The sequence below is a fragment of the Pavona decussata genome, unplaced genomic scaffold (assembly GCF_977016875.1).
Source record: "Pavona decussata unplaced genomic scaffold, jaPavDecu1.1 SCAFFOLD_245, whole genome shotgun sequence".
In the NCBI taxonomy this organism is placed as follows: domain Eukaryota; kingdom Metazoa; phylum Cnidaria; class Anthozoa; order Scleractinia; family Agariciidae; genus Pavona; species Pavona decussata.
This window is the reverse complement of record NW_028145650.1, coordinates 527256-541241: the sequence shown is the minus strand read 5'-3', so window position 1 is coordinate 541241 and position 13986 is coordinate 527256. Positions and strand designations below refer to the sequence as shown.

General features: G+C 38.5%; 1 protein-coding gene across 2 annotated transcripts; it reads right to left on the bottom strand.

Annotated features, from left to right (window-relative positions):
* Nucleotides 1-90: 90 nt before the first annotated feature.
* Nucleotides 91-9678, bottom strand: LOC146457174 (putative skeletal organic matrix protein 8). Of its 2 annotated transcripts, none has more exons than XM_085092306.1 (2): nucleotides 9487-9678; nucleotides 91-1074 (listed from the first exon to the last, which is right to left on the bottom strand). In XM_085092306.1, the coding sequence occupies exons 1-2, from the start codon at nucleotides 9532-9534 to the stop codon at nucleotides 553-555; spliced, it is 570 nt and encodes a 189-aa protein (XP_084948432.1). In that variant the 5' UTR covers nucleotides 9535-9678; the 3' UTR covers nucleotides 91-552. The 2 variants fall into 2 exon arrangements, with proteins under 2 accessions (XP_084948432.1, XP_084948433.1); XM_085092307.1 differs by lacking the exon at nucleotides 9487-9678 and adding an exon at nucleotides 3406-4018 and having other exon boundaries at nucleotides 96-1074.
* Between the last annotated feature and the right edge of the window lie 4308 nt (nucleotides 9679-13986).

The window sequence follows — 13986 nt, the reverse complement described above, 5'->3', positions numbered from 1 at the left end:
ATCAATGAGCCCACTGTTATGCAAGCTTGGAAACAACTTTTTCCTGATTTCTTGGCCGCTGGAAGACCAACTTTCAAAAGATATGCAAGATCACTAAACACAATAAATTACAGCATTTTTTTTATTCAAGCTTCCGCATTGGATAACTCAGTGTTACTATAAGCGAGAACTGAAAAGGTTAAACATTACATTGGACGACCTATACACTCAATGTTCAAGTCAAGACCCCACACTCCACACCTTTTTAGACTGTCCTGTTATGTCCTCAATGTACACTGATATTTTGAAATGGTTCAATAATATGAGAAGTTTAAATGTCATTCCCCTGAATGAGCAGATTCTTTTCCATTTAAGAGATAAAAATGCAAGCTGACCAACGCCCGAGAACGCAGACTATGTTATGGTTTATTTTTGTCGATAGTTCGTGTTCCCTCAGTGTATAGTATATTGTATTGTTATTAGTTAATTACCTTGGTCATTATTTTGTGCATTATGTATATTGTTGTGTTACTAATAACATCGTGTAAAAATAATAATATAAAACAAATCCAATCAAAATAGGAAGCATTCACAACAACTTCTGATAGGCTGGCTGTAAGTGTCAAGACTTTCTGTGCCACTCGACGAATCGCACGATGCGACCAAAAATTGTTGTATGATGACTGTGGTCTTACAAAACCCGTTCGCTTGTGGCCCGCAAATACCACCCTCATTTTGACACACGACCTCATTTATGTAGCGAGGAAAACGCCCTGGGCCGAGGTCAGTGATCGCTGGGCATGCGCTGCAGTATGGGAACTTTGCCTGACTGTTGATGCAACTACCTGTTGTCGACGTGCTTGGAAATTTCGAGGAACTCGGCTTTATCGCTGACAGGTTTCCATGCTGGTGTGTGAGCGGGTTATTAAAATCGTTCAACGCGTCTGGCCACGTGTAGGCCATGTACTTTTTGTTGAACTTGCCCAATGGACCATCGCCGTCTGTCTTCATTTTGATCTTGGCGTCTTGGACAGTGGCTTTTGTGCAGTCATCCTGTGTTGTGAACATTGGCATCTGAAGTAAAAAGAACGCTACCTACAAATCAAATGACGTTAAGGCTGAGAGTTACTTTTTGGAAGTCAAAAGTTCAGTCTGATAGCATTATAGCATAAGTCTACAGTTCAGGTTCTTGCTCAGATCAATAACTTTCATTTGAATGGGGTTTCGTCAACAGATACAAAATTTATAACCTCTCTGTACAGATAATAAATAGCACCACAAGAAAGTACTGTTGCCTGAGTAGATCATTTGCAATGGGATTTATTTAACGAACACCAGTCAGCCACAACTGATAATAGTCGCATACTTAGCATAAATCAGGGTTTGAGCTTCTAAGCTAACCCTAACCTTGGGGCACACTCATAATCTTTCTCACGCTTTTCCGGATACGTGCTATCTTACTAAAACTACAACGAATCTTGACCCGTGGACTGGTCCTTAAGATCACCTGGCCAATATTCGTTGAAGAATTTTAAACATTCATTACCTCGCAAAACGAAATCAGGGCACGATCTGTATCATGACCTTTCCGGTTTCGACCGAGTTTTGAATGTGTTTCTCAGCTTTGAAATTAAGCAATCACTTATTTAAAATTTTGATTTCGTTCTATTTGCTTTGGGGCTGATTTAGCTGACATTTTCGGACACGAGAGCACGCGGAATAGAATGTACGCGAGCCTTTTTCGACTATGTCGTGGGTATTCTTTATGTGCGCGCCGTTGTCAGCTGACGTTCCCGCTCTGTTAGTAAATCAGCCAAATAACTTGGACGAGTCAGAAAAACAAACCAAGAGCAAATATGTGCACCAATACTACGGACAAACCTTCTTACAAGAGACTGTTGTTTGCTAACCTTCCGAAATACGAATATCATGTGCTACTTGTAGTCGGTGTGTCATACGTTTACTTATTTGTATTCCACTCAGTGATGTTTGATAACGTCGGCTTGTTCTTTTTACCGAAAAGTACTTTACGAAAAAAGTGCTTAATATGAAACGATTAACCGGTTATATCAAACTTTACATGCAGGGTCAATGATCTTTTAAACGATGCAAATGGTAATTATTCTTTAAAAAAAAGTCACTCAAGAGTGAACAATGGTACAGCCAATATTTGTCTTGAATTCCTCTGTTAACACACCTTCCTCGCAACATGCACTGATCGCCTCCAAATTAATTGTTTGCTTGGCAATTTTGATCACAATAGCCTTAATCGAGTGAACCTTAAGCGTTAATCACGGTTGTTTTTTCTCTTTCCTAATGAATTGTACATCCTGAAGTCACCGCCAAAACATTCTGGACTTTCATCTTTTTCATCATTCTTAATTATTGTTTTCCTTCTAAGAGAACCCCCGATCGAGTTGAGGGGTTCAAACTGGAAAAAGTCCAAAATATGATGTTGTAAAATATTGACAATCAAACTACACTATCGTCGTAAAATACTTCTGCTCAATAATTGTCATTTGAATGGTCACACTTGAGGATTTCATCGGAAGGAAGCTAGCACCACTTTGCACAGCAGGATGAAAAATGTAGAAGTTGATAATGCCACTGAGAGCGTTAACTTGAATGGCTAAATACATCTGTACGATTTTATCCACAACTCGGCTCCGCAATGATTACATATATTTTGGTGAAAATCAAACCATTCAAGCAATCTCACGTATGACTAAAACATTCATTATCAATCCAGTCGAAATCTCACTCAACTCATTTAGTCAGGGACACTCAAGCTTCAGTTCGGTGGATATCTGTTTAGGAGGCTAAAATCGCTTAAGAATTCGGATTTGCCGTTGTGAAGAAAAGCGCAAGTTTAGTTCGGCCAAATGTCAGCTTAAACTGAATTTCGTAATACTCGAAAGCTAATTCCTTTCATTTTCCGAGGGCCAAATATGTCGTTCGTAATTCGATGTCAGATCAGCTAGCATTTTAGTTAAGCCAACAACGGCTATAGTAAATTGAGAAATAGATTCCATTCCCTAAAACTTTCTGCGGGTTAAATTTTCAGGTAAAGTATCCGACAGATCAACCTCAATTAGCTGACACAAATATGCCTTTAATACCCCAGGAAACGATCTGGGAACACAGTTTGCAGCCTAAAGTTCCGACCTGTTTCTTTAAATCCATTGTACTGTTTATTGAAACTGCCTCAGTAATATAACTCATAACGTGCAATTTGTTATACTTCCGTTTTGTGTTGTCGCAGTTGTTGTCAAGTATTTTTTGATGAACGATGCCTGCTTTTACCAAAGACCTGCCTCATTTGCATTTGACATTACACTTCGTTGGTCATACATCGCACTTGGCTCACTTCCCCAAAATACAAACAAAATATGACGAGATTAAGCTGAGTATATCTGTACTACTTACCGTAAAAAGACCAGTACAAGTCATCTCAATAATCAACTTTTCTCACTAGACGTTCTTAATTGCGGTTTTGCGATGGAACGGTTTCAGTTGGTTGGCAGAGAAGTTCAAATTGAAAATAACTACCGAGGTGAAATATCAACCGCTTAAATAATCTTACGAAAAATCTGAGATGGTATACAGACCAATATATGGTTTACGGCCAATTGCCAAACAGTTACAGGGCAACATGAAATTGGCTCGGGTATATGAGACCGACTACGTGAAAATTATTTGAAAGGCTTCTTTTTTTATGGATTAATGAGCCATCATTTCTGTTGTAGTGTATATTAACAGTCATTTTGTTACAAAACGCATGTTATCAGATATTGCACGCAAGCTGATTGGCCAGAGGTTACTCCATTCGCGCTGACCACATTTGTTCAGAGTGATGTGGTCGGTCGTAAAGATTGTGTTGATTATTATTTACAATGCAGTTGCGAGGAAGGAAGCACTTAGCTTCTTCCTAGCCTATTGCCATAAAAGTCAGTTTTGGAAGCGATCCATCTGAATGAGAAAGTTTGTTGACACTAACTAATATCCTCAATTCTCAACGAAAACATTTCTTCAACAAAGTGCAAAACTAAACTAGATGGAATTACGGGAAGGTTTGGCTTTGGTATGGAACTGAGCAGGTGCAAAAAAAAAAAAAAACACTGTGAGCTACTGATTTAAAGCTTTTTTACGTTTCAGTAGCTATCACCGCCAGAAAAACAAAAGTATTAAAAAAATGTTACTTTCGGCACACCTTGATATCTCTCCCAGAACTACTGACAAACTGCAAACTATGATGATATTGAGAACCAAATCTGCTCTACCTACTCGATAATACTAACCTCTAGCTACAATGGCCAATACGGAAACAGCGCACGTGTCAAAAGCTCGAATTTTTTCAAAATTTATTTTCCACGAACTTATGTATCGCAAAAGTGCATATCATTTATCTATTTTAAGAATATCTCTCTTTGCCTGCCTTAGTTGACAAATAAGTGTATGTTTTCTGACTTTTTTGGGTCGTACACCCGCCAGATTTTTGCAAGGGATTGTTGTATCAATTCCTACATCAGATGAAACCTGAACGCATAATATTGAGCCACTAAATCCAAGGAAAGGAACTGTTTAAAATTTCGTGAGGAAACATTTTTCGATGTATAAATCATTCTCTATCTTGATGCATGTGTTCATAATTTACTGCGCTTCAGACGTTGCTACTTCAAACTGCCATCAGTTAAGTGTATGTGTAAAAAATGACACGATACGTCAAAACTGTCTACTGAATTTCTTCGAAAAAATAGTACGTGTTTAAGAACCTCGCTTATGTGATTGTTCCCGAGGTTCATGTTCATGGATTAGAAACACTTTTTTACTTTATTTAACGCCACAGGTATGTTAGTGGTGTGATTGAATGTCAGTTCTTAAAAGCAATATTCTGTTTGGGGCCTGTATGCGACCCTCAACTTTACTCGGACAGCGATTGAATGATTATCTGATCTTCACAGAATATAGGATTCACAGTTCAAGTGAAGTCACTTGGTTAGACCTGCTAGTGCGTGCATTTCTAATGAAAATCATTTGTGTGTAATTTGCGGCAAGAAATGGGAATTTAAAGCGTTTCTAATGAAACTTATTTTCCACTCAGTTAAATCTCTGGTAAGGGAACAACTATAATGCGCCGATCAGTTCGAGCTTTCATCTTGGGGAGTGGGGAATTTAAACCTGATTTTTTTGTGTTTTTTGGTCTCGCGTAATTCGTGTGTAGGTTTTCCCTGGTTTGTGGGAAATTAAGAGTTTTTCAAGGACAGGATTTCGCCGGCCTTTTTGAGCGAATGGCTTTCTCAACAACGGGCTTAAAAATAGTTTTTGAAGGTGTCATTAATGTATCATTGTTTGCAAAGCATGAATAATGATTGATTGAAGCTGAAAATATGTCTTCGAGGAGAGGTTTTGGAGCACTTACGGGTAGGGGGCATTTGAACGGCTATTTGGCCCTGGGAGGCGGGAATGGGAACGCTCTAATTTGGAAACGTTCAAATGCTTAGGAGGTTTTCCGGCAGAGAGATGTTGAAGTTTCGAATTGATCGGGGCGCATAAGGCATATGTTTTAAGTTGTGGATGAAATCCTGCGCGTGATCATAGAATTGAAAGTTTTAACCTAATAATCTACTTTAATAGCAGTACTTCGAGAGCTTTTCAGCATTGCTATTCTAACGTTTAAGTATGTGTGTTAAATTATGTCCACTTAGACGAAAGATCTTGGGCAGTATACCTACAAGTACTTTCCTGTAGTACTGTTTATTAGGCTGTACTGAGCATTTTCATAACTTTTTCAATCCAGTGGGGATGAATTCCCAAGGTTTGACCATACAAATGAAAGCTATTGAACAGTGTATTTATGTGTTGCTGTTTATTATGCTGCACAGGTTTGTTCTAACTTTGGAGTCTGTGGTTGCATACACAAGTTTGACCATTCAAATGAATGCCACTGAGCGGTACTTTTCTGTAGTGCTGCTTATTGTGCTGTACAAAGTGGTTCTACTACTCTTGAGTCTGTTTAAAGGTATGGCATCCTAAAATGTGGCCATGTAAATGAAGGCTAAATTGAGCAGACCTTTCAGGTGATGCTTCTTATTATGATGTACCAAGTGGCTCTATACTACTTTTGATTCGTCGATGAAGTCATTAAACTGTGCCGGGTCATTCATATGAAAGCTACCGTGATAACTTTGCTGTGGTGCAGGTTTGTTATGATGTTCAAGGTTGCAATTGGGCAAGAATATTACTTTTGAGTCTGTTATTTCACCTGCGACGCTTTAATGTTTTTATCGACAGCGAACAAAACGATGGCTACTGGAATCTTTCCCCCGCCTCTCGTCCCCCAGTTTTGGAACTCTGTGGCTGGCTGGTAGCGTACAATCATGTCTCAACGTTGTTTACACTGAGTATCTTGCAGGGACGGATTCATAAAGCCATCTTAGCAAAAGATGTATCCTAGGTGCTGTTTGAATACAAACCTATATTAAAGAAATAATTGTTACTCAGTAAACATTCAATGTTACTTGATAAATTGTTGCGAAGCTTATGTGAGTTTTTTGGTTTTTTTTTTCGACTGTAATTTTAGAGTACAGTTGTTATTTCTTTTCGGTAGTTTTGGCAGATATTTTACAGATCATTTGACATTTTCCTGTTGCTCCAAAATTAGAGTTAACAGTTGTGTTGTTGACAGGTTTGCTTCCTTCCTTTACCCTTGGTTGGGCCTCCTCGAAGGTTGAAGTCATGACAAACACTTGATCATTGTTTACCCTGTTATCTGTTTTCTTAGTACAGTTGTGTTGTCAGCTCCCTGTTGGTGTATTTTGGCAAAAAACAATTCTTATCTTCGGTAAGGACCATTTGGCCTTGTTTGAATTACTGTCGTAAACATGTTTACAGCACACTACAAAGTGAGGCGTGATTTGAAAGATACTTGTAGAGTAAATGTACTGAGAAAAGAACCAGCTTCTTGAAGAATAAAAACAAAATACGAAGATTCTGGTTACCTCTCCCCCCTTTGTGCTGAGCGAGTGTCTAACAAAATGTTGGAGCTTGACAAACAAGTTATTACAAACAATTGTGTCAAAATGAGCAATTAAGGAAACAACACAAGAAATAATAATGTTTTGGACATTATAACAACTACTGCTGCTTCACCTTAAATGAAGAGCATTTTCATCATGAATATGCTATGATTTTCACCCCGGCTTCCACAGGTTCCCCAGCTAATACGTGAATGACAATACGTGAAAACTTGCGGGTGACCTGAGTTCTTTAACCAATAGCTCTCTATATAATCCCGATATTTTTTACAAAGGTACAGAAGGCAATATTTTAAACTGATCCAAGGTGATACTCCGGCAGACACTGGTTATGCAGCCTTGATTCGAACTTGGCACGCCATCTTAGCTAACCCATCAACTGCATGTATGTGGCTGCTAATCAACAAACCAATACACACAATTCAGTTTCCACGCATTCATTTTTCCAAGACCTTTTCTAGGCTCGACCGTTGGACGTCCGTGTCAATAAAAATTACACTTTGGTTAAGGCACAGTATTGCAACAGAACTGAGATAATCGAGCCTTGACTTGTTGCTTAAATCAACTCGTCGATTTTGTGATACACGCGATCACCGGCCGGTATCGTGCATGCTGTTAAGATAGGTATGTGTTAAGCTTTAAGGCAGAAACGTGGTGAAATGAGTTATGAACATCGTTGTAGCTTACTGAAATGGCAAACACTAGAGAAGCGAAGAGAATTTCTATCTCTGATTCAATGTTATAAGATGGGTTTTGGTATGGATCACCTGTCTTTCCCAGATTTCTTTGAGTTTGCCAAAAGTACTCGTACAAGAGCTAACCATGACTATAAACTTTACTTGATGAGAGCGGTTTGTAATTGCTACGAATATTCTTTCTTTATTCGTATTGTAAGGAAATGGAATGACTTGCCAGGATATATTGTGCATGCCGAATCATTATCTGTTTTTAAGAGTAGACTTAAAATTTACTTGAATATTTATTGAATCAGTAGCCATCGAATTTTATCTAGTTCTAGAAATTTTAAAATATTTTTGTAAGTTTTTAGTTAGGGAAATATTTTTTATACAGGATTAACATCACGATATCCCTATTTAGGTTGTTTTTGTATTTGTGTTAAAGCCTCCTGGATAAAATGTTTTGTTATGTTATGTTAAATAAGTATTAAACGTTTGATGAAATCGACGCTCAGTACAAACCATTTAAGTTCAAGTTTCATATTTAAAGTCTGTGGAGAAATGTATCAACTTTATTTCCTTAAAGAGGTACCAAAACCAAAATTCCCGGCCCCAAAAATAGTTTTCTTCCTGCCAGCTCAGAAGTTTATTAGAACATGCCACGCCTTCATCAAGGTCAAGCAATATTTTTTATTGCGTATTTTTTCCGCCTTCTCATATTTCAGACATTGGAAAACTCCCTGACATAACTTCTTGTCGGTAAAAAGCTGGTTAGCATAATGTTTTCAAATCAAAATACTTGACATTGACAAATACTTGATGTCTCGGCACGCAACAATACCAAAATTATAACAATAACAAAAGATCGTTATTTTTCAGGACAATTTTGCATTTAGAGGTTATTTTGTACGCGTGTCTGTGAACGTCCTTGGTCTTGAATTCATCGTAAACTTGAATATTGTTCTTGAGTGGTTCTTTATGACTGACTCCCAGAAATCAGGATCTTTCACTAATGAAATCACGAAACGTCAAACAAGCACCCATTAAACAACAACTAAAGTCTGAAGAACTCTATTGGCATTACTTTTATATTAGGAAATCCATCAGGAACTCAAACCAGGCCATCAATATCGTCTCAATGGAGGTTAATGCAAAACACTTATTTCATGGCTTGTTTCTATGTTTGCTGCGAAAACCAGCGCAGAGGATTCAAAAAGACTGATTAGAATAAACAATAGCTGTGTTCTTGAACAGCGTTTTGTATGTAAACTTAAAAAGTTCAGTTGCACTTGTTCTCAATTAAACCATGGAATTTGGTTTAAAAGCATCGAGAACAACATTAAATGTATCCAGGAATGCCAATTTATGAAACTGATTGAGATTAAACTGGTGAAAGTTTTATTAGTTTTTGAACATGCGCTTTGCGAACAGACACGTGCGCAATCTTATATCTCCCCCAAATCACTTGATATTCGGTTCAGGAGCAGACAACGGGAAAATTTAAGCAAAATACTTAAAATTTTTTCTTCTGTGTTCACATATCTTTCGCTGACCTTTAAAAGACATATTTGTGTAAACACAAATTGTGAAAAAAAATTAAGTGGCAGAAAGTTTTTGGAAATGGAATTTTATTCCCCGAATTTTACCAGCTGTTGTTGGTTTTACGAAAACGCGAGCTGACCTTTTTTGGCATTTTTAAGGACATATTTGCCCCTTCGAAAACGAAAGGAATTAGTTTCCCAGTGTTACGAAATTATGCGCAAACATTTTGCCGTAGAAAACTGAGATTTTCTTACCAGTAAATGTGATTTTCTGAGGCGACTGAAGACCATGGGAACAGACATCCATGCGGCGGAATAAACTGTTGGGCCGGTTTCCCTTGTATTTGCATCAATCAGTTTGACTGCAGTTTTCTCTTTGTCCGATCTTTTTCTGAGTCTTGAATGACTGAAATATCAGTAGCAAATGCACAAACGCTTTTAGATCATTCAGCATAATTCTGTATCTATTGTTTCAGTGAGTAGTTCTTTTTCTTCTTCTTCTTCTTCTTCTTCTTCTCCTTCTTCTTCTTCTTCTTCTTCTTCTTCTTCTTCTTCTTCTTCTTTTTCTTCTTCTTCTTCTTCTTCTTCTTCTTCTTCTTCTTCTTCTTCTTCTTCTTCTTCTTCTTCTTCTTCTTCTTCTTCTTCTTCTTCTTCTTCTTCTTCTTCTTCTTCTTCTTCTTCTTCTTCTTCTTCTTCTTCTTTCTGTTATATCGTCTTTCACGCTTATGCCTTCAAGCGTCGTGCAGGAAACCCGCCCTTCCTCGTAACTACTAGCTGTGGGGATTCTGCCTTGCTGGGGCTTAGGTCTCCCTGACACAAGTAACCCGTCTCTTTCTGAATTTGCTACGTGCTTCACGCTTTACGGGCGTGAATTTTGAGTCTGCCACTTTTGTCAGACCACCGAATCTTCATCTAACTCCGGCGCAGATTTGGCGCCAGGGGGGGCTAGCAGCGAGGCCTGGAACCGAGTATTGATGATCGCCCCAGTTAAGAAATTTGACCGAGCGAGACTAAGTACCGATTTTTTGATAAACAAACATGGCGGCGATTTTATGTGAAGGCGCGTCTGTGCGGATTCGCAAATAATTTGGCTATTCGACGTCCAAACATCACAGGAAAGTTTCGGTCTCTCTTTTACCTGAAGTTTGGTCATCAAGAGGGATCACGGATGCAAATTCTGCAGCGAAAAACGAAAATACTGTAACCAACGACTAGCTGACCCACATAGTTCACAGGGCTAGACCAGTGAGACTTCTTCCACTCCACTTTATCGTTACCTTCCCTATAGATTTTTTCATTTAAGTACACTGTAGAATCTCTCCCTTTACAGCAACTACCCACTGGGAGTCAACAAACTGTGGATGCTCTGATGATCTAATTCTCTGTTTTGCTTAAGTTAAAATGTTATTGTCATGCCCATACTCTCAACAACAGATTTTTCTTCTCTAATCTCTTCTAAAGCAGTTGAGCAGTGAGCAGTTGAGAGGTGATGTTAGCAGCATTTTGCTCTTCAAGTTTGCCGAGTGAGCCACAAATATTGACTTTTGAATTCATTATGTATGCTTGGTAATAAATCTCATCATTTTAAAGAGATGAAGTTATCTTTCATTAATTTAGATTTTGTCTGTCATACCTCTGGGGTGAGAACTGGAACATAAAAGAGGCAGGGCGCAACAATACTCCAGCCAGTCATTACACTGTGCAAGTGTGTGAAAACGTGCAGTAATTGCATAATTTACAATATGCTAATTACACTTGACTATGTTACACAATATGTACCAATTAAACAGTATTGCAGTATGTTACAGTTCTGATGTATATTGTCATGTTTTGATGACATAATTATACTGCAGAGTAATGTGGTCAGCTGGGTTAATCCTCGAGTTGCTAGAAACACTTCAGTTATCAAGGGATAATAATTTACTTTTAGATTGTCTTCTTTGAAATGGCTGTTCAATACATAGAGAAACCATGGTTGATTTACCATCCCGGAATCTATTTGGTACTGTATCTCCCTTGCAGTTGGTTGTTAGGGTGTATTCCCAGTAGCCCCATTTTGGCATCCACCAATGGGGGAAAACCACCATGCCGATACAGGTGTTCATGGACATCTGTATTGTAAAGGGCGACAGGTAATACAATAATATTTACATGTACCTTCCAAGGTTTCTGCACATGCATGTGGTTTCTGCAAGATCTCAGTGTACCAGTACATTGTTCACCCGGTGCTACTGAACTCAACTTCCCAATTTTTTGCACGAGAGAATAAGGACCTGAATGTCTTTTCACGTAAGTTAATCTCCCCATACAGACAAGAGACAAACACCCTTGCAACCACTCATACAAACCTGGTAGCTCTATTCACAATAATGTTGAGCAATCTTCTTCTGAGATCTTTATCAGCTATCCTTTCCAGTTGCAAAATTTTCTTATCCAAAAATTTCTTAAGGACTCAAGCCGTTTTCCTTGTGTATGCATTTAAACAATTTGTGCATTAAAATTAAACTTACAGGAATAACTGTCGTCACGCAACATTTAAACAGAGGGAGAATTCCGTAAAATAAACATGCTGTTTCATTCGTAACGACGCTTTCAACAGTTGATACGCATAAAATGTGGCGCAAATACTTTTAATACGCTTACATTAAAGTTCCAAGCCGATCTTGAGAAATAAGCTTACATTCTGGGCTTTCGCGATGACAGTCGTGAAACACTGCGTGGCTTCTAGTTTCTTCCGAACTGAACAACAATCGAAATTGAACTCTACTATTTTGTCGACGTACAATATCTTCCTGAGACGACGAAAACCATAATCGTTCGCTACACTACAAATCATATTCTTCACCACATACACTCGCTGAAAACATGTCGCTCGCAATTTCATTGCTGACGACTCTACTAACCTAAATCAAAGCTGGCACCTCATTCCAGCGGTCTTGATTAATCGCAGTGTTCAAACTTCGTACTACCGCAAAATAACATGCTAACAGTAAAGTAACAATGACTTAATACGAATGCGTTTTCCTCCGTCGAGTCGCCACAGACAAAATAGCATGAATCCTTCGCATTTCGCGCATGCTCGTTACGGTTTTCGATTGATTGACAGATTTCTTTACTGGGGCGATCATCACTTTCCGAAAAGCGGCAAGATCAAAGGCAGCTGCCAGCCCCCCCTGTTTGGCGCCAATACACTTCTTTCGGTGGGCCGGTATTCTTATCATCTTTGCCGGTTGCTCAGTGGAAATTCTTTGATGCCTTCGTGGCGTGGGGGTAAAATTAGCAATTGACGGAGTCGCAAAGCCTGAGGACTATTGTAAATAAATTGGCAAGGTAAAACAAAACTTTCAAAGCCAACTGCACGCGTTTTATGTATTGTTCAGCATGGATACTTCTCCTGCGTTATATACACCCTTGAAATGCAAACCGGCAATATTGCTGACATGTAGTTTGTCGGTAGTTTATAAACTTAAAACCTAAAGCTTATTGTCGTATATCTGACCGGAAAGAGCATGACATACTTTATCACCAGTTAGCATTTTTGATTCTATTTTCGCTTTCATCTACGTACGCTTAACACGATACTCAACAACCAGTTCTTGACATTACTCATATCATGCACTGCCCTTACAGCAGGTTAATCTTTTTTATTTTTTACAAAAACTGAGTAGCTCTTATCGCTTTTACATGCCATATATAGGCCAGTCCAAACGACGAAGAACTGATTATAAATTCAAGTACCGAACTAAGTGCTTTTAGCGCTAAACTTTGAAAACGTGCCCTTTCCACTTTGAATTTCATGCAATCAAACATCAGAACTACCGTTTTCTCCTAAAAAGAGCTTACGCCCTTATGAAAATTAAATTTCCAAACCGAATTTAACGTTAGTTTGAATTGGAATAACCCCAGCGAATGAATATTTCCCAGCTTCGATCCATTTGCGTGTTCAATCGGTAATCTATAATAGCAGCCTTTGGTGCCTTGTAGGCGCAGATAAATGACCCATAAGCACTGCACGACGCCATTGGCTCATGTCAAACAGCGCAGTTCACGTGCGGTGTTTTTACGCTAAAAGTTAGTTTGTTAATTCACAAGAAATCTAATTAAATAAAGGTAATATTCACTCCCCAGGTCTTCAGGACGGTTTAGGGCGAAACTGGAAAAGCAAAGAAGTTTCTATACGGATTGTGTGGTATCTCTTACGTGGGTTAAATCATAAAATATAGTGCCTACTTACGTGCGACTATTAGTTCGTTTTGATGGAACTGATTACTCCCACACATACAGTCACATATTGCCTCCCAGGTTTGAATAACTTTGGAAAATTCCAAGCGTTACACTTAAAGACTGGATACCCAAATTAATACAGACAGCACCACGAGACCGTACTGCTGAACAACTTTATTGGAATGTAATAGGGTTTGATTACATACGACGAAAATCAAGTTTTCCTATTTCCGTTCTAGTTCTTTTAGGTATTGATTTTTGAGTATCTATATATAAACAAAATATTGTGAATTGGACCAGTTTTTAGTACTAACACGGCCGTCAAAATGTAGTTGAAAAGTCCGTGCGCCTGTGTTAGCAAATGCAAACTGCCCACCATCTTAGGCTCCTTTTACAGTCCCTATTTTAACATCATTGTATACATGCGAGTGTAGATTTGGCAATAAGGATACAATAATCATGGACCTCGATCACACACACGTGCAAGTTTGGGATGTTCGAATAAAAATCTCAGAGACTTCGATTCATAAA